The sequence below is a fragment of the Mesoplodon densirostris genome, chromosome 3 (assembly GCF_025265405.1).
Source record: "Mesoplodon densirostris isolate mMesDen1 chromosome 3, mMesDen1 primary haplotype, whole genome shotgun sequence".
Lineage (NCBI taxonomy): Eukaryota > Metazoa > Chordata > Mammalia > Artiodactyla > Ziphiidae > Mesoplodon > Mesoplodon densirostris.
The window spans coordinates 83,224,143-83,250,060 of NC_082663.1; the positions used below are offsets into that span (position 1 = coordinate 83,224,143).

At 37.5% G+C, this 25,918-nt stretch overlaps 1 protein-coding gene across 1 annotated transcript in view; it reads left to right on the forward strand.

Annotated features, from left to right (window-relative positions):
* The window catches only part of FAM174A (family with sequence similarity 174 member A), a 28,054-nt gene extending 26,491 nt beyond the window's left edge, over nucleotides 1-1,563 (forward strand). The window contains exon 3 of the mRNA XM_060091825.1: nucleotides 996-1,563. Within this exon, the coding sequence (XP_059947808.1) occupies nucleotides 996-999 (4 nt within the window). The 3' untranslated portion in view covers nucleotides 1,000-1,563. The remainder of the gene's footprint in view (nucleotides 1-995) is intronic.
* The last annotated feature ends 24,355 nt before the right edge of the window (nucleotides 1,564-25,918 follow it).

A 25,918-nucleotide genomic window follows, 5' to 3' on the forward strand; every position in this document is an offset into this window, starting at 1 on the left:
ATATGTTAATGATGATTATAAAGGACGATTTTTTTTTTTTCTTTTTTTCTTTTTGCGGTATGTGGGCCTCTCACTGTTGTGGCCTCTCCCGTTGCGGAGCACAGGCTCCGGATGCGCAGGCCCAGCGGCCATGGCTCACGGGCCCAGCCGCTCCGCGGCATATGGGATCCTCCCAGACCGGGGCACGAACCCGTATCCCCTGCATCGGCAGGCGGACTCTTAACCACTTGCGCCACCAGGGAGGCCCAAGGACGATTTATTAAGTTAGTAAAATCTGCACACCTTTGGCTTTGGTTGGACTAAGTGCTTTTGGTTGTAATGGCTCTTATTAGCAGAAGTTTCTTGGAATCTATGGTTTGGATTAAGTAGCAGTAAAGCCTGATGTATAATTAGAATTAAAGTCTATAAGAATATGTGATGAAAATATAGCCTCATATTACCATAAACTAGTCAATAAGGTAAGAAAATGGGCAAATTTGCCGATTATATAGTTTAGAGAAAACCTTATCTTCTGTATGTATAAATTTTGTAACTGTATTATAAATATTAAAAGCATTTTTTATTTGTTTCATTGAATATACTTCCAGGCCTGCAACTTCAATTAATCCTCATTTCTGAAGGTTTAGACATAGGATCAGTTAAGAATTGTGTTTATAGAAACTATACATAAATAACTATATTGTATACTTAAGTCAACTAAAGTTGTTTATGAATATTATATAAGGATAAACTTTAGTATGACTATGAAATAACCTTTAATTACCCACAATAATTATATATAAAATTCCTTTGAAAAAGTTAGAATTATAATTTGAAGAATATTATCTGATATAATTAATATAGACAAAGTAATCATGTGTTTTATTGGTGCCATTCATTATCATTTCCTTAAATACTTTCATTATCTTCTGTCATTTCAAATCTTTGGGAATATTTTTAAATGTGTTTAAATTTGTTCCAGGATGGGCATTTATAGTATTTTTTTTTCCTTGCAGATAAAAATGTGCCTTTTGATGAGAGGACGTCATCTTTCTACAATGAAGAGCAGAATTTCTATGTTTAAGGAATAAAAAGCCACTTTATCAATGGGGGGGTATTTAAGTTACATATATTATGATAAACTTTCATTTCTTGTTGCAATAAATACTGTATCATTTTGTTATGTATTTCTCTATATAGAAGTGCTCTTAATGGGCTCAGAGTTGTTGGGAATAAATTGTACCATAATAGAAATCTGAAAATTACTTTAAAGCAGGGTATTTTCTGATCAGTTTTTCTTTCTTGCTTACCTTATTATTGTAAACTGTTTACATACTAATCAGTTAATTTTTTTTTTTTTTTTTTTTTGGCCGGTTAAGGTTTTGTTTTTTGTTTTCTTTTTTTCCTGGAACTATAATTCCCAACAAACAACTGGTGTGTAAAAACAATTTAAAAATTTCTTTACCAAGATGTATTTCCCATTTTTGTGGGGAAAAGAAGCCAAATTTATTACTTTGCCTTTGGGTTTTTTGAATATTAAAAATGTCTTAGTTGTATGCAAAACAATAAATATGATTTAAAATACTTTTAAAGTGGTACAGAATGTGTTTACAAGATAAACACAACACTATAGAATTACATATTAACATGTACTTTATTTGATTTCCAGAAAAAATCTGTCAAAAAGTTATTGTATTTTAGCAACTTCCTTGTTAAATTATGATACTACTTTGATTAGATATTTCAGAAACCAGTGTATTTCAAAGCCATTTAATATATTTACAGTATTGTGAGTGAGAGAAGTAATGGTGAAAACATTCCCATCACATTATGACGTAGGAGAGTAAGGAATTAAAGTATGTGTATAGACCTGGAGTCAGACAGACCTAGATACAGAGACTGACTTCATTATCTTCTGAACATGTATTTAACACTATTGAGCTTCAGTTTTTCACATTCTAAAAATTACAGGAGAACTTATAGGAAAAGTATGGGTCACAAACTCCTTTGCCAAGAGGGGCCATGGAGGTAATTTAAATGTGTGTTTCAGGATAGGCTAGTTCATATAGTAGTAACAGATGGTCCCCAAATCACAGTGGACTAACAGCAAAGATTTATTTCTCATTACCCTGCCCATTTGTTATGGACTGTGATTCTGCTCTTCATTGTCTTTTCTCCAGGGCCAAGGCTGATGGAGAAACCTCTGCCTGGAATACTGCCTTGTAGCTAAATGTCCAGATGTGGTGAACTGCATGCTAGTTCACAAGCTTCTGCCCTAACGTGATATATTTCATTTCCATCTACATTTTATTGGCCAAAACAAACCCTGGAGCCACTCTAGAGTTCAGCAAGGCAAGGTTAGGTAATCCTCTAGCAATGAGGTAAGTTGGAGTATTTGGCCACTTAAAAGTTGGCATTTTACCTATATGCTAACTGGCAACTTTATAAGAAAAATATAGTTTCTCTAGGTTACTACTTTAAAAAGAATATCTTTTAAATGAATATGAAATTCTGACACGTCAGTTAAAAACGCTCTTATTTCATTACTTTCATATAGTCATTCCTGAACTGCAAATCTACTATTTTAATCATCATCATAAGTCACACTTTGATTAAAGTGCCAGATAGTACACAAAATTTTATTTAGCTATGGAAATAAATTTTCATTAGATGTGTAACAATCATGCTGATAAAATGGTTAGGATTTTCACCTACAAAGCTAAATATACATTATAAAATAGCTGGTGATATCTTGATGTTTGAAAACATGTTAACTATTCTCCTTTCCCTTTTGCACCTCCTTTTGGCTGTTTTATTAGTAAGAGCCTAACCAAAATTAGAGATCAATGGAAACTAGTGTAATTGCATTCACTGCTCAGGAGGGGAGTAAATGGAGGGAAAGAATAGGTTTGGAGTATGTAGCTGTTCTACACTTGATCTGGAAGCCTGACCAACCACTGCATGTGGCTAGAAGATCAAATCACTTCTTTCTGCCTAATTTCTCATAATTATTAGGTAAGTACTACTGTGAAATCAAATCCTTGGGTTGGGTACTCAACCTTCACCTTGTTAGCTTCTTGCTGGTTCTGGAGTTTAGTTGTTTACCAAGGATATAATCTATTACCTTTTATCAACTATCCTCTTTTTTTTTCTTTCTTTTTCTTTTTCTTTTTTAATTTTAGTTTTATTCATTTTTGCTTATTCAATATAGTTTTACCTAATTTACTTTTTAAAGTGAAGCAATAAAGGAAAAATTGTTTCATGTTGAAAGGTAAAAGAACTTGTAAGAAAAATTGAAGGGATGAGTGTAGTTAAAATCCATTTCATAAACGTGTGATTGGAATACTTATTTCCCCAATACTCCTCAGCCTATCCCAACACTTTCAAGGATGGCTTTCATAAACAGCTTTATCCTCAGTGACTTATAAGAATCCAGCAAAAATTCTTCTCAGTACAGATGCTATGCTTGATTTACTAAGCTAGATGTTTGATAGTCCCTGTAATTTCACATCAGTCCCTACATCAGAAGTTGAACATTTTTAAATCCACAGTCTATAATATATTTTGCCTGCCTGTATCAATAGCATGTTACAAGGCAAGAGGTAAAGGCAGAAGGGAAGAAGATAGAAGAGGGACCTTCCCCAAAACTTTCATGTCTGGCTGGTTAAGAAACAATGGATGCTGTGCATTTCATTAAAAGATCCTATTATAGAGCATAGTATAGGATCTCTAGCCAGGTTTCTGGCTCTATTTTTCATCTGACTCTAAATATATGTGTTTTTACTTGGATTTCTCTCCATTCTAATTATACAGGTTCCTTCAATACTCATGTCATCAGGGATGAGGCAAAATTAGGGACTTTTTCTCAAATAGGCATTTGAAGCAAAGTAAGCAAACATCTCTGATAGTTATTCTTCTTAATTGGCCAGGGTCCTTTTTAGGGCAACCTGGCCCCATATCTATTTTCATTACTTAAAAAGGATTAGGAATTTATTTTATCCTTTGACTTTGTTCACTCCCTAGCCTGAAGAAAGTTCTTTACATAGGGTGATTAGGCTGGGTTTTTTTGTTTTGTTTTTTAATCCTTTATCTCCAAAACAGGAAGGATGGCAATCTTTAAGCTTCAGACTTTAGCTCTTATCCCTTTGTTTTACATATATTTCCCACTGACTGTTGTTACTCTTCATCTGTGCAGGGTCCAATCTCCCTCCCTAAAATTCCAACTGTATTTTACCCAGTAGGCTTCATGTGGGCTAATAGCTTCTTGTGGATAAATGACCTAAATTTTAGGTAGACAAGCACCAGTGTAGTCAAGGAGGTCCAAGAAGCCTGCAGATTTACTTGTTTCTAAGCAACAAACATGTGACGTTTAATTAGATGCCCTTGGCTTGTCAAATTTGCATTACACCATGCCCAGAGCTATGGATTTAACAAATCCTAAGATCTAAGGTAAAATCAATAGGTGTAGGCTTTCAGAGAAGATAAACTCTATATCATTGCTGATGATAATTATTTCTTTCTTGGAATATGGCAAGCTGGGCTTCAAAAAGTAATCATCCCAATTCTCTGGCTTCTTTTCTAATGGATTTCAATATTCTGTTTTCAAGAAACGGATAAGTGAATTTAATTTCACAGTATCCCATAGTTTTGAGTTTTTTCAACTCTCTGGTAAAATAGACTTTGAGGGGTAGATGAATCAAACTTATTTTTAGCATCCATAAATGTCCACTGTTTACTGTTCCTGAATTAGTTGCCTATCAAGGTACTTAACATTATTCTTAGAAAAAAACCCACTCTGGATATCTGTTCACAGTTTTATTTACTTTTAACTCCTTTATGATGTACACGGTATAAAAAACAAATATTATCTGGGGACCTGAAAGTCAAAACTATTAGCAGGACCAAAGGGACTCCTTATAGAAGTGTTAGAGAGCAAGATTTCTTTTCTGCAGAAAGTATGATGGTTCCTAGCCTATGGAAATTTAAAAAAACTATATACATGTGCTGATCCCACACTCAAGAACTCATGTTATATCAGCATAGGGAGTGGTCTAAGTATCTGTACAATTAGAAAACTCCATAAAAGATTCTGTTGTAATCTCAGATTGAGATCCTCTACCAGTCTGAAGATTAACCACATCATGATTAAGAGCAGAGCTTCAGAGACTAACAGATTTGTACTGGATTCTGGCTCTATCATTTTCCTCAACTTAGTTGTCTTCCATATTTCGTTTTCCACAGTCTCTTATTCTCCACATATAACTTAACAGTTCAGACTAACAACACGAGTGTACTAAATGCTTTAGACTTGTTAATTCATTCAGTCCTCACAATAGCTCTTTCAGATTATTATTTTCATTTTGCAGACAAGTATACTGAGGCTCAGAAAATTTGAAGAATTTGCTCCAAATCAAACAGCTATAAAGTAGCAGAATGGCATAATGAATATGAGTTTAGGAAATTTATTTTTACTAATGTAAATCTCAGTTTCCAAAGAAAGGGTAAGGTTGTTTATAAATGTATATACAATTAAAAGATAAATTTAAGGAGTTGAGGAAATTGAGGCACAGGGAGACAAACAGTAGGAAAATAAGGTCATACTATGATTTTGTTGCCTCACATCTATGCTCTGAAATTCCATACATTTGTTATAAAAGTGTCATAAATGTCACTCAGTGTCACTCTGTTGCTAGTACAGAGACCAGAGGGAACGTCAGCCTTAGCATTTCCCTCACCTCCTGTATCCAAATCAACACCATGTTCATATAACATACAGTCCAAGAGGACACTTGGCAGTACCCAATCTAATTTTTTTCCAAGTTAAAATTATTGGACATATACTCTATGGGCTTGATCATTAGTATATCAGTTTGCCATTTTTGCTGTGAAATGAACAGAAATGTTCTAGGAGAAAACCCTTATTTTGTTACTGGTTACTATCTCAGCCAATCTCCAGATTGAATTAGAGTCTCCTATCTAGGTACATATCCTAACTAGGCTCTTCAGTTTTCGTAAGAAAATGCTAACTCTATCTCCACATCAGCATTTGTGTCTATCTTTAATTATATGCAATACTTATACTGCTGGATTTTATCAGACTGATTTATCAACAGCTTAGTAGCAAGAAGGTTTTTATAAAGATTGATAGTAGAAATCACTGGCCACCACTTTCTCTATATTCTGAATTTTATTCTTAGATTAATTTGGACTACCAACAACTGTAAAACTTCATTGTTTTTCATTTTGTAGAATTGCTTTGGACTGTCTGGCATTATGAGAGAGATGTTATAAAAATATATAGCTGTGAAAGATATGTCATATTTAACTTGTTAACAATGAGTAAATTGTATACTGCATCACACCATATCTTTTTTTTAAAAGGATCTATGAGAGATATTTTACTTCAATTCAGTATCAGAAATGTTTGGGTTCCCATTGAACAGCTAGTTTGATTTTTTATTTTATATACTCTGGCAATTTTGTAGCTGTGTGACTGATTCTTTTTCTTTGCCCACAAAACTCAAAGCTGAACCAGCAGCCTCTGTTGAGCAAAGTACAACACGTTATGGTATCATTTTGTGTATTCACCTCATCCCTGGAGTATCAGTTTGTGTACATGGCTGTGTGTAACCAAAAGCCCGAATAGGAGATTCTTTTTCCTAATGTCTTGAAGTCAGGAAGTTTGTGGTTGATAGTGCTTCCTTTATAGCTCAAGGAATTCAGCATCAAGGTCTCTAAAAATGTTTTGGTATTTCCTTCATGGGCTTAAGATGATTGTTCCAGCTGTAGGCATCATGACTTTGTTTGCAAAAGGAAGGAGGAAAAGACCAGAAGAAACATGGTTGGTCCTGATAAGAGGTGTTCCTACCGTCTATTATTTCACATCAAACCTCCTCAAAACTTAGTAGCTTAAAACAATTTATCATCATCTCATACACTTCTGTGTATTGACTAGGATCAACTGACTGTCCTTACTTGGGATATCTCACGTGATTGCAGTCAGACTGTGGCTGGTGCTGGAGGCATCTGAAGGCTTAACTGGGCTCAGAGTCCAAGGTGACTCGCTCACGTGGCTGAGTTGATGCTGACTGTTGGCCAGGAGCTCAGCTGAAATGCCTACATATGGCTTTGGCTTCTCATAGCCTGGCAGCTGAGTTCTGAGAGGGAACATCCCAAGAGTAAGTGTTAAAAATGAAAGCTGCAAGACTTTTAATGATCTGGTCTCAGGTGTTTTTGAATATTGCTTCTGACACATATTCTGGTCAAGAAAATAACTAAAGTGTCCTCAGATTCAAGGGGAGGAAATTACAGCCTACCTTGTCACGTGAGGAGCAGCATGTGTGGGCATGGAGACGGTATCAGTGGTGACCATTTCTGAAGACTATCTACCACAGTCTGTTCTCTTGCTACCAGTATTCATGTTCGTTCATTCCACATGCAAAATAGACTTATTCCTCTACAATATCCCCCAAGTTGTATTCCATTATGACGTTGGTTTAAAGTGTAGGATTCGTCATTTAAATGATGTTCAGGGGATGATGAGGGTCCAGTTTCTCAAATGCAGTTTCCTTGATTGGGGCTGAGTCCTGCTTCCTGAGAATGAGTCTGACACTTGGGTCTGCCTTTTAGTTTTCTGCTATGCTCTCTAACACTTCCCTTCTTTTCATTTAGAACTGGCCTGTTTGCTGCTGAGTAGCTTTCTCAGCCTACTTGCTGCTTTTAGAAGGTTGGAGTCCCCAGGGGCTCTTTTTTATTGTGAATTGCCTCTATTCCTTTCAGTCCAGTTGTATTAGGGTTCACTCTATTAGACAAAAGCCATCCCCACAATTATTTTTCTTTTATTTTAGGCTGAAAGACTCAATAGTGTGGAATTATATCCTTAATATTCTTAGGAGCCCTATTTTCTGTAAGACACTCTGTGATAGTCATAGAAGCTTTTTTGTGTTGGTTAAGGCCCTGCCAGAAATGTTTCTGAGGTGTCAGTAAAGTGTGCTCTGAAGGCACCATTGAACTGAAATTTATCCTCCTGTTACGTGTTATTAGAAATATTCTGGGTTTGAGTTTTGCCCTGAAGACATTTCTTATTTTGAGAAACCTGTTGCTGCCTACAAAGACGAGATGATAAACAGTTCTATTTCTGAGCCCAATAAATCCTATCTCTTTTCTTTTCCCTCTAAATTCTTCTATAAAACACTGAATATTGTCTTTTTTAGCTCATTCTTTCTCTGTCTGTATCTTATCCTATTCATCTAACAGAAAACAATTGGCACTTTAAACATTCTTCCTGGAAATCTCCTTTGCCTGATATATCAGTTCATTAGGACCATTTTCTATTTTCTACATTACTGGAGCATGTCGTTACTAAACTTTGTCTAACTAAAAGGTTTCATATGACCAGGTTTCAAAAATTCCTGACCGTCACTCCTGATATATCCTATCAGTCAAATCAGTCACACAAAAAATAGGAGTTATAATGAGGAAGAAGGGAATGGGTATTTGGTAGGGAACTAACAACATTTGCTATCTTGAATAGAGCCACCTCTTTTCCAATGAAGACATCTCAAACTCTCTTCTAGTTGCTGCATCCAAATCAAAGTTTAAGATATGTAATCTTTTTTTTTTTTTTTCCTTGCGGTACGCGGGCCTCTCACTGCTGTGGCCTCTCCCGTTGTGGAGCACAGGTTCCGGACGCACAGGCTCAGCGGCCATGACTCACAGGCCCAGCCGCTCCGCAGCATGTGGGATCTTCCTGGACAGGGGCACGAACCCGTGTCCCCTGCATCGGCAGTCAGACTCTCAACCACTGCGCCACCAGGGAAGCCCCCAATTTCACCAGCAGCACCATATGTAGTTCCTGGCTGTCTGGCAATTTATTAACTAAAAGGCAAATTGTCCCCAAAATATGCACAATATTGGAGAAAGTATAGATTAACAATTATGAAAACTTCCATTTGGAAAAAGATAGGATTAAGAAAATAGAAGTAACATCCATAGAAATTTTCAAATCCTGCTGATAAGAATAGCAAGGACTCCCCTTACACTGCCACTAGGGCAGAGTAAGCTCTGGGTCAGCCAATCTTGTACTCATTCCATTTTTATGGTCCCTGGCTCTGCTGAGATGCTGCACAGATCTGATACTTCAGGCTGTTGTACTTTTCAAAAGCAATTGCTTATTATTGTGTGTTGGGGGAGACTGGGAATTGTTTCATACCTTTTTTAGTGGAGCAATGACTGTCACAAGATTTTGCAATCCAGACTGGGTATTTGGTCACCTACTGTTTTGTCCGAAAGTTAGCAGATTACCTGTGTCCAGTCAGTATCCTATAGATGTAACTGTAGCTAAAGATCTTACCTAGTGAAGGTTTTTAATCTTGAATATTCTCTTTACTGAATAGCCTTTACATTCTGCCCATTCCCCCTCCCTTAACTTAATGGTCATTGCCTTGGAGTAATTTAAAATAATGTATATGGGGTAAGGCCAAATCCTTAATCACATTTTTGCCTTCATACTAGTTGCCTTTGCCTGGCTGCCTACCAGTTTTATCTCTTGCTAAGGTTGCTGCTTTGCTGCCATTGCGATGGCTTCTATTTAGGGTGTGAAATATGTTTGTTTGTTTGTTTTTAGGCCCCAAATTAGGGGATTCTCTGGCAATATAGATGTTAGACTGTAGGGAGAGGGTGTTTCTCTTACGAAAGTGGCTTTTCCTCCCATCTGTGCTTCCAAGCTGTCTGCCTCTCACCTGGGTTCATCTAGCTCTTGTAGAATTTTCTTAAAGGTGGCAATAGAGCTAGCACTAGCCAACATTCCAATCAGTCCTCACTCTTCCCAACAGTACAGCCTCAGTCAGTGTATAGTTTGCTTCAACAAAGTTCATCAGATAACAATTTGACCAAATATTTTCCATTGTATCTGAAGTGTGACCAATTTTCCAGTGTCAAGTACCTAAGAGTTGACTTTTCATCTTTCCATTTTCTCCATTAAGTCGAGTCCATATTTTAGTCCCTGTTACTTATTTGTAGTAACAATTACTGAATCAGTCGCAGTGCTTGTGTGCAGAACAATGCACTTTAAATAATTTAATTAGCAATAGTTAGTTCATAAAATCCCCAGAAGAGCCAGAGAAGAAACTGTTCACAGAGAAACATTACTGCTACCATGGCTTGTCACCTAACACTTATAACACTAGGAACTTGATAACAGAAACTGCTCCAGCTGCCCCAGAAAAACATACCTCTGATTATACGTGCCAGAAGATCAGATCTCTCTGCCCAAAGGCTGACTCATTTTGCTTCATTCTGCTGCCAAACTTCTGCTTGGTATCGCAAAGCAGTCTGGGGGTTGTAGTTTTTAGCTTTACAGCCTCTATTTTACAGAAAAGCAAGCTAAAAGGGATGCAAGTGGATGTGTAGAATCTACCACACCTGTTTGTTTTGTTTTGTTTTTATTTTTGGCTGCGTTGGGTCTTCGTTGCTACGCGTGGGCTTCTCATTGCGGTGGCGTCTCTTGTTGCAGAGCACCGGCTCTAGGCACGCAGGCTTCAGTAGTTGTGGCTCGCAGGCTCCAGAGCACAGGCTCAGTAGTTGTGGCACATGGGCTTAGTTGCTTCGCGGCATGTGGGATCTTCCCAGAACCCGTGTCCCCTGCATTGGCAGGCAGATTCTTAACCACTGCGCCACCAGGGAAGCCCTGCCACACCTGTTTTTTATTGTATTTCCCTTCCTGGTTAAGAAGCAACATAGGTGGCCCCCACTTGCCGCAACTAGAGAAAGCCCTTGCACAGAAACGAAGACCCAACACCGCCAAAAATAAATAAATTAAAAAAAAAAAAAAGCAACATAGCAGAGTGGCAAATGCAACACAGTAGATTCAATACTCAGAGTTCATATGCCACTGGCTGTGTGCCCTTGGGTATTACTTAATTTTTATAAACTTTAGTATCCCTATTTTGAAAAACTGGGATAATAATACCACATCATAAGCTTACTGTGACAACCATATAGGATAGTACAAGTAGTAGTTATTTGCATAGTATCTACATGAAACCAATTCTCACTAATAGTTGTAATTCTCAAGAATAGTAATACTTACTGCTGTTATAGATTATTTTCACTTTGAAGCAATCTCCCAAGTTTTTATTCAATTTGAAGTTTTTCTATATTTGTTTTGAAAAGGTACTTCAGGGATTTGACATTTCTTTTTGAAATGAGACATGGCTTAAATATAAATAATTCTGAGTATTAAAATATTTTTCAAGTTGCATGGAAATTTAAGACTTAGCAGTAGAAAGTATCTCAGGATTTTTCAGGGAGAGCTATAAAGGTCTTATGTAAACAAGTTTATCAGCTCACGTTTCTCTTTGGGCCATGGATAACTTTATTGAGTCAATATTTAGTCACTAATTCCACAAAATTTTGTTAAGCGCTTACTATGTGCTAGTCACTTTGCCTAAAGGTGAGAAGACTGACAAGATCTCCACTCACATAGAGTTTATATTTCAATAAGGGAGACAGACAATATACCAGTATACAAACATGGGTAAAATGATTACTGATTTTGATAAGTCCTGTGAAAGAAATACCTAGTTGCTATGTTAGACAAGTGTTGGTAGGGGCAGGGTAAGCTACTTAGCATGGAATTTAAGAAATGCATCCCAAAGAGGGTACATTTAAAATGAGACCTAAAGGAATGAAAAGAGACAGATGTGTGAAAAAATGGTGGGAAAACATTCCAGGGAATTACAATGTTAAGTTCCCTAAATGGAAACTAATTCGAACCATTATAGAAACTGAGAGAACACCAGGCTGTCTGGGGTTTAACGAGTTAGAAGAGACTAGTGCAAAGTTGGAAAGCCAACATGGGCCGGATTATGCAGAGCTATAAAGGCCTGGCAAGAAGTTTGGGTTTTATTATAACTGCAATGCAAATGGGAAGCTATGGAAAGGTTTTTAAAGTAGAGAAGTTGTCTCATCTAATTTGTGTTCAGAAAGATCCCTCTGGCTGTTAGATAGAAACTAGACTGGTGTGAAGTAAGAGAAAATTGGAGAAACTAGTTAGGAGGCTTTTGAACTACGTATGTGGTGTATGGGACTAAGGTGGTGAGAAATGAAGTGGATTAAGTAAAGGATACTTGATATGATTTAGACATATAAACCAACTGGACCTATTGATAGATTGGAGGGGGAGATAAAAAAAGAAGTCAAATGAATCCCAGGTTTTTTGCCTTAGTAATTGGGTCAGTTGTAGTATTGTAACTGAGATAGGGAAAATTAACAGAAGATTAGGTTTGAAGTAAGTATTTTGTGGGGGAGGGGGAGGTGACCAATATTGACCAAATCAATACTTTCATTTTGCTCATGTTGACCTTAAGATTTCAATGAGATGGGCAAGTAACGATCTCAAGTAGACAGTTGGGTGTGGGTCAGGAACACAGAGGTAGTAAAATATGCATTTGACTATTGCCAAAATGCAATGATATCTAAATCCATGACTCTTGGTTGGAGATTAAAATGTTGTGCATTATCGACATAAAGAAAATATTTATTTTGGGGTGGAAAATGAAATTACCTAGGGAGATTATATAGATTTAGAGAATAAAAGTCATAAGATCACAGTCCAAGGAACCTCAATGTACAAAGTTTGTAAAGAGTTCTGTTATGCATGTTCTTGACTTAGATTACAGACTGCAGGAAAAGAGTAGGTATGTTTCTGTGTAAGTAATATTTGATTTTGAAAAAGTCTTGGAGATGGATGGGGTCACCAGTCACCTAGGGAGAGTGTATAGATTTAGAAGAGTAGAGGGCCCCAGACTGAGCTCAGAGAAACTTCAACTTTGAAAGGTGTAGTGGAGAAGGATACACAGAAGAATTTTTTTAAAAAGGAGAAAAACCTTGGGTTAGTGACACAATGGCTGAGAAAGGAAAATGGAAAATATTTTAGGAGAGATGGAGTGGTTAACTGAATCAGATACTTCTGAAAGTTTTAATAACATGACATAGAAGTATATAATGAGTTTAGGAACATGAAATTTATTGGTGGCTTTACTAGATCCCTATCAATTAAATGATGGAGACTTAAGCCAGAAAAAGTAAGTTTAATCCTGAGTTTGAGATCAAGTAGTTACAATATAGAAAACAAGAGTGAAGAAATGGAACCTAGAGAAGGAACTGAAGTCCTTTAGAAAGCAAGGATTATGGGGATCTTGAATTCAATGGGGAAGGCTTGATATTTTATAGGAGCACAAAATTTTCATTAGATGCAACAAGAGGGAAGGAGAAGTTGAATGCAGACACTGATAGGATTGAAAAATTAGTCATGAAAAAATGAGATTGCACATTTGATTCTGATAACATAATCAGTAAGAACAGAGCTAAGAAAATGATAAGGAAATCTTTTTTTTAAAAGGCAGGGGCGACAGAGATAAACCCACGGACATATGGTCACCTTATCTTTGATAAAGGAGGCAGGAATGTACAGTGGAGAAAGGACAGTCTCTTCAATAAGTGGTGCTGGGAAAACTGGACAGGGACATGTAAAAGTATGAGATTAGATCACTCCCTAACACCATACACAAAAATTAGCTCAAAATGGATTAAAGACCTAAATGTAAGGCCAGACACTATCAAACTCTTAGAGGAAAACATAGGCAGAACACTCTATGACATAAATCACAGCAAGATCCTTTTTGACCCACCTCCTAGAGAAATGGAAATAAAGACAAAAATAAACACATGGGACCTAATGAAACTTAAAAGCTTTTGCACAGCAAAGGAAACCATAAACAAGACGAAAAGACAACCCTCAGAATGGGAGAAAATATTTGCAAATGAAGCAACTGACAAAGGATTAATCTCCAAAATTTATAAGCAACTCATGCAGCTCAATAGCAAAAAAACAAACAACCCAATCCAAAAATGGGCAGAAGACCTAAATAGACATTTCTCCACAGAAGATATACAGACAGCCAACAAACACATGAAAGGATGCTCAACATCTTTACTCATTAGAGAAATGCAAATCAAAACTACAATGAGATATCATCTCACACCAGTCAGAATGGCCATCATCAAAAAATCTAGAAACAATAAATGCTGGAGAGGGGGTGGAAAAAAAGGAACACTTTTGCACTGCTGGTGGGAATGTGAATTGGTACAGCCACTATGGAGAACGGTATGGAGGTTCCTTAAAAAACTACAAATAGAACTACCATATGACCCAGCAATCCCACTACTGGGCATATACCCTGAGAAAACCATAATTCAAAAAGAGACATGTACCAAAATGTTCATAGCAGCCCTATTTACAATAGCCCGGAGATGGAAACAACCTAAGTGTCCATCATCGGATGAATGGATAAAGAAGATGTGGCACATATATACAATGGAATATTACTCAGCCATAAAAAGAAATGAAATTGAGCTATTTGTAATGAGGTGGATGGACCTAGAGTCTGTCATACAGAGTGAAGTAAGTCAGAAAGAGAAAGACAAATACTGTATGCTGACACATATATATGGAATTTAAGAAAAAAATGTCATCAAGAACATAGGGGTAAGACAGGAATAAAGACACAGACCTACTAGAGCATGGACTTGAGGATATGGGGAGGGGGAAGGGTAAGCTGTGACAAAGTGAAAGAGCGGCATGGACATATATACACTACCAAACGTAAGGTAGATAGCTAGTGGGAAGCAGCCGCATAGCACAGGGAGATCAGCTCGGTTCTTTGTGACCGCCTGGAGGGGTGGGATAGGGAGGGTGGGAGGGAGACGCAAAAGGGAGGGGATATGGGAACATATGTATATGTATAACTGATTAAATTTGTAAAATAAAAAAAAAATTATACTTGAAAAAAAAAAAGGCAGGGGCGAGATGGTATAAAATAGCAATTTGAGCCAGTAGAAAAGGAAAATTACTAAGAAGGATATGGGATTGCTCAGTGCTCAGTGGTACGTAATGTCTATTCAAAGTTATTGATCATAATTTGAAAGGGAAACCAGGTATGTGATTACTTAATAGTTATTATTTCAGGTTTCTCAGAATATTTTTGACCACAAACAAGACAAAATCCCAAATAAACCAGTAAGGAAGATTTATTTTCTCAATAAAAAAGTCTCAACATTGCATTGGTCCAGGGTCGATTAAATCAGTGGTTTATAGTAACCAAAGCTCATTCAACTTCCCTGGCTAGTCTCCAAATGTTGGCATTTTCTATGACTAGCTCCCTCATGGATACAAAATGGCTGCCCCAGTTTTAGGAGCCATATGCAGACATCTAGGCAAAAAAAAAAAAAGATGTACCATAACACCACTATCTCTTTGTAAGAGTTTCCACTGTTTCTGGAAACCACTTAGAAAACTTTCTTTTATTGGCCGAAGTTCTGTCATATTTTCAAGCTTCAGCCACTCCCCAGCAAGAGGAATGGGTAAACATGGTAGCTTAGTCTAGTCAGAACCTACATCTGGGGATGAGTCAGCCTTTCCTAAATTACGTGCTCATGAAGAATAGTATGGCGATAATAATAATAGTAGTAATAATAAATAGACTTCTTTTTGAAAGGGAATGGGGAATGGCTGTTGTGTAGGCACTAAGCTGTTTATGTTATAATTGGGTATAACTAGGTTTAGGTTTTGCCAAGTGAATGCAAAAGAAAAAATGGAAGACAAGGCATTTGGGAGTATTTGCAAGTGAAGATTAAAATGATTAACAATGGGATCTAAGCTGGACAGTGAGAGAAGTGAAAACATGACAGTCTTGATGGACTGTGAGAAAGTGAAGAGATCAATGGGTTGGTGATCTCAAAGAAATTAAAATATTGTGGAATATTAAAAACAACTTTCCAGATGGAAAATGTTTTGAGGTTGTGAGATATTTGAAATTATGATTGTGAGGTTGGTAGTCTTTCTGGTATTAATTCTGGTTAATCTTTTGATATTTATCTTATGATGGGATGTGGTTTTAAAAAATGGGTCATAGGGCCCAAGAATTTATTTCTTCTATAGGTTACAAAATTTGGGCTTAAAGACAGGTTTCAACTATTAAAAAATAGAGATCACTACTGAAATGCAGTTCCTTAAGATTTTCGTGGTATCTCAGTTAATAATGGTGGGGAATAACTAGATACTTCATGGGACAATACTAAAAATAAAAGGATATATAATTTATCATATATAGGATCTATACAAAATATTTATCTTTTGTAGACATAAAAACGATATGGTATAAAAAGAAACAACCTTGGGCCTCCCTGGTGGCGCAGTGGTTAAGAGTCCGCCTGCCGATGCAGGGGATACGGGTTCGTGCCCCGGTCTGGGAGGATCCCATATGCCGCGGAGCGGCTGGGCCCGTGAGCCATGGCCGCTGGGCCTGCGCATCCGGAGCCTGTGCTCCGCAACGGGAGAGGCCACAACAGTGAGAGGCCCGCATACCGCAAAAAAGAAAAAAAAAAAAAAAAAAGAAACAACCTTGGAGTTAACTGTAGTTTGTCACTGATGCATTGCCATTAAAAAACAAATACAGGGACTTCCTGGTGGCTCAGTTGTTAAGAATCCACCTGCCAATGCAGGGGACACGGGTTCGAGCCCCAGTCTGGGAAGATCCCACATGCCGCGGATCAACTAAAGCCCGTGCGCCACAACTACTGAGGCTGTGCTCTAGAGCCTGTGAGCCACAACTGCTGAGCCCGTGTGCCACAACTACTGAAGCCCACGTGCCTAGAGCCCGTGCTCCACAACAAGAGAAGCCACAGCAATGGGAAGCCCGCACACTGCAACAAAGAGTAGCCTCCGCTAGCCACAACTAAAGAAAGCCCACGGGCAGCAACGAAGACTCAATGCAACCAACAATCAATCAATCAATAAATAAATAAATACATACATACATACATACATACATACATACATAAATAAAAAAAATACAGTTGTCCAAAATTTGGGGTTAGGGCCTCCCTGGTGGCGCAAGTGGTTGAGAGTCCGCCTGCCGATGCAGGGGATACGGGTTCGTGCCCCGGTCTGGGAGGATCCCATATGCCGCGGAGCGGCTGGGCCCGTGAGCCATGGCCGCTGAGCCTGCGCGTCCGGAGCCTGCGCGTCCGGAGCCTGTGCTCCGCAACGGGGGAGGCCACAACAGTGAGAGGCCCGCATACCGCAAAAAAAAAAAAAAAAAAAAAAAAAAAAAAAAATTTGGGGTTAAAGAAAATTAAACACAGTGAGGGATATTTGATATGATGGATATCAGGAAGGGATATTTAACAAGCTGTGTTCCTTAGTGGAGACCTAGATTTTATTTTCTGTTCATTTCTTTCTTTTGTCTTTGTACCCAGGCAGCATGCTTTTTGTCCTCAGCATGCTCCCTTGCAGAGTGCTTACCCATGGATATGAGCTGAAGCAACATGAAAACCCGCCAAGGCTGCTGTTTGAATCAGGCTCTGTGTTGCAGCTGTCTCACTGTCGAAGCTGGCGGACTAACATGATTTAGGTTTATGTGTCCACGGTTAGCAGGCCTTGTTTTAGGCAAAAATATCTATCTGCTGAGCTTCAGGGTTCATAAACACAGCTGTCCCCTACTTGGAGGCTTGCTTTTCTTTCTTTTTTCTCTTTACCCAGAAAGCTTAAAGCTATTATTGCCTTCAAAGCTTAGGAAAAAGTCAGCCTCATTGGGTAGGCCAGCTCTTGTGTGCATCAGTTAAATTCTATGCCAAGATGCATTAATTATTTATAAACACTGGGTTTTAAAATGCTTCACTTTGAAAAAAACATACCCATTTCTATTCCTACTGTTCTTAGATCTTAAAAGTAAGTAAATGACACAGGAAAAATTAAAGCAAGGATAAATCTAAAACCCAAGAATTTTTAAAGGGTACTTTCCATATAGAAAAACCAAATAGAAAACAGATTTATCTCAAATAGAGCACAGATTTCCTGAATTCACCTTGTCATTATTAACATTTATATAATTGCTTTTAAATCTCTTTTAGTTTTGGAAACTTCAGTACATTCTATTCAATTCATCAACGATTTAATGATCACTTACTACACGGAGCACACTGGGCTGATACATTGGGAAGTAAAAATGATAGTTATTTTGCCCAGCATTCAAGTAGCTTAGATTATATATAGTGCTTTAAAAGAAATCAAATCCAGTAACTTTTAGTTGCATAAGTCCTCTAGATTTTGTTTTAAATGTATTAAGACACAGTTCACAACAGAAATTTCTATATTAAATTTTTTTCTAAATGGACACACACAGGCATCTTCAGAGATTCAAACTCATCCTTTCTTGATACTTCTTTCCATTACTCTCATTTACCTCATTATTTCCCAGAGTTTTTTCTTTTTTTTTAACATCTTTACTGGAGTATAATTGCTTTACATTGTTGTGTTACTTGCTGCTGTATAACAAAGTGAATCAGCTATACATATACATATACCCCCATATCCCCTCCCTCTTGCGTCTCCCTCCTACCCTCCCTATCCCACCCCTCTAGGTGGACACGAATCACCGAGCTGATCTCCTTGTGCTATGCGGCTGCTTCCCAATAGCTATCTGTTTTACATTTGGTAGTGTATATATATCAATGCCAATCTCACACTTTGTCCCAGCTTACCCTTCCCCCACCCCATGTCCTCAAGTCCATTCTCTATGTCAGTGTCTTTATTCCTGCCCAACCCCTAGGTTCTTCAGAATCTTCTTTTTTTGATTCCATATATATGTGTTAGTATATGGTATTTGTTTTTCTCTTTCTGACTTACTTCACTCTGTATGACAGACTCTAGGTCCATCCACCTCACTACAAATAACTCAATTTTGTTTCGTTTTATGGCTGAGTAATATTCCATCATATATATGGGCCACATCTTCTTTATCCATTCATCTGTTAATGGACACTTAGGTTGCTTCCACATCCTGTATATTGTAAACAGAGCTGCAATGAACATTGTGGTACAAGACTCTTTGAATTATGGTGTTCTCAGGGTACATGCCTAGTAGTGGGATTTCTGGGTCATATGGTAGTTCTATTTTAGTTTTTTAAGGAACCTCCATACTGTTCTACATAGTGGCTGTATCAATTTACATTACCACCCACAGTGCAAGAGGGTTCCCTTTTCTCCACACCCTCTCCAGCATTTACTATTTGTAGATTTTTTGATGATGGCCATTCTGACCGGTGTGAGGTGACACCTCATTGTAGTTTTGATTTGCATTTCTCTAATGATTAGTGATGTTGAGCATCATTTCATGTGTTTGTTGGCAATCTGTATATCTTCTTTGGAGAAATGTCTATTTAGGTCTTCTACCCATTTTTGGATTGGGTTGTTTGTTTTTGTGATATTGAGCTACATGAGCTGCTTGTATATTTTGGAGATTAATCCTTTGTCCCTTGATTAGTTTGCAAATATTTTCTCCCATTCTGAGGGTTGTCTTTTCATCTTGTTTATGGTTTACTTGATGTGCAAAAGCTTTTAAGTGTCACTAGGTCCCATTTGTTTTTGTTTTTATTTCCATTTCTCTAGGAGGGGGATCAAAAAGGATCTTGCTGTGATTTATGGCATAGAGTGTTCTGCCTATGTTTTCCTCTAAGAGTTTTAGAGTGTCTGGCCTTACATTTAGGTCTTTAATCCATTTTGAGTTTATTTGTGTATCATGTTGGGAAGTGTTCTAATATCATTGTTTTACATGTAGCTGTCCAGTTTTGCCAGCACCACTTATTGAAGAGGCTGTCTTTTCTCCATTGTATACTCTTGCCTCCTTCATCAAAGTTAAGTTGACCATATGTGCATGGGTTTATTTCTGGGCTTTCTATCCTGTACCATTGATCTATATTTCTGTTTTTGTGGCAGCACCATACTGTCTTGATTACAGTAGCTTTGTAGTATAGTCTAAAGTCAGGGAGCCTGATTCATCCAGCTCTGTTTTTCTTTCTCAAGATTGCTTTGGCTATTCAGGGTCTTTTGTGTTTCCATACACATTATGAAATTTTTTGTTCTAGTTCTGTGAAAAATGCCAGTGGTAGTTTCATAGGGATTACATTGAATCTGTAGATTGCTTTGGATACTATTGTCATTTTTACAATGTTGATTCTTCCAATCCAAGAACATGGTATATCTCTCCATCTGTTTGTATCCTCTTTAATTTCTTTCATCAGTGTCTAGTTTTCTGCATACAGGTCTCTTGTCTCCTTAGGTAGGTTTATTCCTGGGTATTTTATTCTTTTTGTTACAATGGTAAATAGGAGTGTTTCCTTAGTTTCTCTTTGAGATTTTTCATCATTAGCATATAGGAATGCAAAAGATTTCTGCGCATTAATTTTGTATCCTGCTACTTTACCAAATTCATTGATTAGCTCTAGTAGTTTTCTGGTAACATCCTTAGTATTCTGTATGTATAGCATCATGTCTTCTGCAGTGACAGTTTTACTTCTTCCTTTCTGATTTGGATTCCTTTTATTTCTTTTTTCTTCTCTGATTGCTGTGGCTAAAACTTCCAAAAATATGTTGAATAATAGTGGTGAGAGTGGACAACCTTGTCTTGTTCCTGATCTCAGAGGAAATGGTTTCAGTTTTTCACCACTGAGAATGATGTTGGCTATGGGTTTGTCATATATGGCCTTTATTCTATTGAGGTAAGTTCCCTCTATGCTTACTTCCTGGAGGGTTTTTAATCTTAAATCGGTGTTGAATTTTGTCAAAAGCTTTTTCTGCATCTATTGAGATGATCATATGGGTTTTATCCTTCAATTTGTTAATATGGTGTATCACATTGATTGATTTGCGTGTATCGAAGAATCCTTGCATTCCTGGGGTAAACCCCACTTGATCATGGTGTAGGATCCTTTTAATGTGTTGTTGTATTCTCTTTGCTAGTGTTTTGTTGAGGATTTTTGCATCTATGTTCATCAGTGATATTTGCATGTAGTTTTCTTTTTTTGTGACATCTTTGTCGGGTTTTGGTAACAGGGCAATGGTGGCCTCGTAGATTGAGTTTGGAGTGTTCCTCCATCTGCTTTATTTTGGAAGCATTTGAGAAGGATAGGTGTTAGCTCTTCTCTAAATCTTTGAGAGAATTCGGCTGTGAAGCCATTTGGTACTGGGTTTTGGTTTATTGGAAGATTTTTAATCACAGTTTGAATTTCAGTACTTGTGATTGGTCTGTTTATATTTTCTAGTTCTTCCTGGTTCAGTCTTGGAAGGTTGTGTTTTTCTAAGAATTTGTCCATTTCTTCCAGATGGTCCATTTTGTTGGCATATAGTTGCTTGTAGCAATCTCTCATGATCCTTTGTATTTCTGCAGTGTCAGTTGGTACTTCTTCATTTCTAATTCTGTTGATCTGAGGCTTCTCCCTTTTTTTCTTGATGAGTCTGGCTAATGGTTTATCAATGTTGTTTATCTTCTCAAAGAACAAGCTTTTAGTCTTATTGATCTTTGCTATCATTTCCTTCATTTCTTTTTCATTTATTTCTGATCTGATCTTTATGATTTTTTTTCTTCTACTAACCTTGGGGTGTTTTTCTTTTTCTTTCTCTAATAGCTTTAGGTGTAAGGTTAGGTTGTTTATTTGAGATGTTTGTTGTTTCTTGAGGTAGGATTGTATTGCTGTAAACTTCTCTCTTAGAATGGCTTTTGCTGCATCCCATAGGTTTTGGGTCATCGTGTTTTCATTGTCATTTGTTTCTAGGTATTTATTGATTTCCTCTTTGATTTCTTCAGTGATCTCTTGATTATTTAGTAGCATATTGTTTAGCCTCCATGTGTTTGTATTTTTTACAGTTTTTTTTTCCTGTAATTCATATCTAGTCTCATACTATTGTGGTCAGAACAGATACTTGATACAATTTCAATTTTCTTAAATTTACAAAGGCTTGATTTGTGACCCAAGATATGATCTATCCTGGAGAATGTTCCATGAGCACTTGAGAAGAAAGTGTATTCTGTTGTTTTGGGATAGAATGTCCTATAAATATCAATTAAGTCCATCTTGTTTAATGTGGCATTTAAAGCTTGTGTTTCCTTCTTTATTTTCATTTTGGTTGATCTGTCCATTGGTGAAAGTGGGGTATTAAAGTCCCCTACTATGATTCTGTACTGTCGATTTCCCCTTTTATGGTTGTTAGCATTTGCCTTATGTATTGAAGTGCTCCTCTGTTGGGTGCATAAATATTTACAATTGTTATATCTTCTTCTTGGATTGATCGCTTGATCATTATGTAATGTCCTTCTTTGTCTCTTGTAATAGTCTTTATTTTAAAGTCTATTTTGTCTGATATGAGAATTGCTACTGCAGCTTTCTTTTGATTTCCATTTGCATGGAATATATTTTTCCATCCCGTCACTTTTAGTCATTATGTTTCTCTAGGTCTGAAGTGGGTCTCTTGTTGACAGCATATATACGGGTCTTGTTTTTGTATCCATCAGCCAGTCTATGTCTTTGGTTGGAGCATTTAATCCATTTACATTTAAGGTAATTATCGATATGTATGTTTCTATTACCATTTTGTTAATTGTTTGGGACATATTATTGTAGATCTTTTCCTTCTCTTGTGTTGCCTGCCTAGAGAAGTTCCTTTACCATTTGTTGTAAAGCTGGTTTTGTGGTGCTGAATTCTCTTAGCTTTTGCTTGTCTGTAATATTTTTAATTTCCCCATTGAATCTGAAGGAGATCCTTGCTGGGTAGAGTAAACTTGGTTGTAGGTTTTTCCCTTTCATCACTTTAAATTTGTCCTGCCACTCCCTTCTGGCTTGCAGATTTTCTGCTGAAGGATTAGCTGTTAACCTTATGGGGATTCCCTTGTATGTTATTTGTTGCTTTCTTTTGTTTCTTTTAATATTTCTTCTTTGTATTTAATTTTTGATAGTTTGATTAATATGTGTCTTGGCATGGTTCTCCTTTGATTTATCCTGTATGGGACACTCTGCGCTTCCTGGATTTGATTAACTATTTCATTTCCTATATTAGGGAAATTTTCAACTATAATCTCTTCAAATATTTTCTCAGTCCCCTTTTTTTTCTCCTATTCTTCTGGGACGCCTATAATTCAAATGTTGGTGCATTTAATGTTGTCCCAGAAGTCTCTGAGACTGTCCTCAATTCTTTTCATTCTTTTGTCTTTATTCTGCTCTGCAGTATTTATTTCCACTATTTTATTTTCCGGGTCACTTATCCGTTATTCTGCCTCAGTTAGTCTGTTATTGATTCTTTCCAGAGAATTTTTAATTTCATTTATTTTGCTGTTCATCATTGTTTGTTTGCTCTTTAGTTCTTCTAGGTCCTTGTTAAATGTTTCTTTATTTTCTCCATTCTATTTCCAAGATTTTGGATCACCTTTACTATCATTACTCTGAATTCTCTTTCAGGTAGACTGCCTATTTCCTCTTCATCTGTTTGGTCTGGTGGGTTTTTACCGTGCTCCTTCATCTGCTGTGTATTTCTCTGTCTTCTTATTTTGCTTAACTTATAGTGTTTGGGGTTTCCTTTTTGCAGGCTGCAGGTTCATAGTTCCTGTTCGTTTTGGTGTCTGCCCCCAGTGGGTATGGTTGGTTCAGTGGGTTGTGTAGGCTTCCTGGTGGAGGGATCTGTTGCCTGTGTTTTGGTGGAGGATGCTGGATCTTGTCTTTCTGGTGGGCAGGACCACATCCAGTGGTGTGTTTGGGGTTGTCTGTGACCTTATTATGATTTTAGCCAGCCTCTCTGCTAATGGGTGGGGTTGTGTTCCTGTCTTGCTACTTTCATATTGGGTGTTCAGCACTGGAGCTTGCTGGTCATTGAGTGGAGCTGAGTCTTAGCATTCAGAGATCTCTGGGAGAGCTCTCGCCAATTGATATCACGTGGGACTGGGAGGTCTCTGGTGGTCCAGTATCCTGAACTCAGCTCTCCCACCTCAGAGGCTCAGGCCTGACCACGGGCCGGAACTCCAAGACCCTGTCAGGCACATGGCTAGGTAATTGGGGACTTTCTTGCCTTTTCAGAAGTCTGAGGTCTTCTGCCAGCATTCAGTAAGTATTCTGTAGAAGTTGTTCCACAGATAGATGTATTTTTGATGTATTTATGGGGGCGATGTTGATCTCCACATCTTACTCCTCCACCATCTTGAAGGTCCTCCCATAAAATCTAGAATCTGGAGTGGCTGCCTCTTTCTTCTATCTCTCCTTGCCCTCCTTGTACAGTGGTTCCGTTTCAGATTTCACCTGGGAAGCTCCGAGATTTCCCGCCAACACTGCTCCCTAAAAGCCTCCACCGACTCCCTCCCATAGAGTTTTGTAAGGAATGTATGTTGGCAAAATTTTTCTCTACTGATTCTTTGCTCAGTTTGTTTCTTCCCTTTATGTTCATTGAATTTTTCATACCATCATTAACTTAGTGCACTTTACACATTTCATTGCTTTGCTGATCTATCAGGTCATTAACAGAACCCTGAGGAAGTTAAATAATTTACTGGTTTGCTTGAAAGAGCCCAAGTTTTCCAGCCCTTGGGGCATAATGGAAGAGCCATCTGTTTGTGAAACATATGCCAGATGAAGCAGCAGGCTCAAGATCCCAGATTCCAGTCATATACTGAAGTAAATAAGCATAGGTATTGTTTTTGTGCCAGAAACCATTGAATGAACAGATCAGAATCTAAATGATATCTTAATTATATGTTTTTAAATACATTGCCAGTTAACACCAACTCTATTTTCACTATGAAAGTCCAATATTACCTTCAGAAGTTTAGCTTTTTTTTTTTTTTTTTTTTTTTTTTTTTTTTTTTTTTTTTTTGTGGTACGCGGGCCTCTCACTGTTGTGGCCTCTCCCGTTGCGGAGCACAGGCTCCGGATGCGCAGGCTCAGCGGCCATGGCTCACGGGCCCAGCCGCTCCGCGGCATATGGGATCCTCCCGGACCGGGGCACGAACCCGTATCCCCTGCATCGGCAGGCGGACTCTCAACCACTGCGCCACCAGGGAGGCCCAGAAGTTTAGCTTTTTATCCTGTCTTCTGACATTAAAATATTCATCATAAAAATTTTGGAAAATGCAATTTCAGAGCCTACAAATTTAAAATAACCTGATGTCCTATCACTGTAACATACTGTATATGCACACACATGCACTCAAACATGCAAATGTGTAAATATACATATATGAACTATAGTATAAGCAGCTATTTTTAAATTAAAAAATTAATCTATGTTCAGCTTAGCCAATAATTTCTAACATAATTATTTTTACAGACTGCACATATTCTATTTTGTGGAATAGTGTAATTTATTTAATCAAACCCTATTGTCAATCATTTATTTCATTTCTGATTTTTTATAAAGAACCCTAAAATAAATGTCTTTGTATATACATTGCTGCATGGATTTCACTGTTTAGGATAAATTATAGAAGTCATGATATTAGATTAAGTACACAAGTATAACTGCTCTCACTTCTATGAATACATAGAAATAGCTTTTAAGGTTAAAACAGTATCACAGTGCTAAAAAAAAATACATGAACAAGAAATATTTTGGAAGTCAAAGTAGGAAGTGAAGCTCTATAGTCTAAGAGATTCTGGGCTCAGGAGCAGGAGTTGAGCCTAGAATTTCAACCCTTGCATATAAACAGAGGCTTCACAGCTCGTGGTTGAGTCATAAAGCCAGTCTAGATACAAGAATGTAGTTAGTAAAGTTTTGCCCACTTGTAGGAGAAACAAACTGTTTGTACGTGGTGGAGGAAGTAAAAAGAGGTCACAATACAACTTGGATCCTGGCCAAACCATATGCTGATTTTTAAGACAGAGATGTTGTTGTCTAGAGTTCTCAACACATTTGGATGATCTGTTTCTGAGCTTTGCATCTCTTGGGGCTGGGCTGAGATGACCTCAGAAAATACTGCACAAACAGGACTGATCTGGTGACCAAAAGAGAAATATTCCAATGCAAGATGAGTTTTCAAATTAAGATTTGCTAACTTAAAGGACA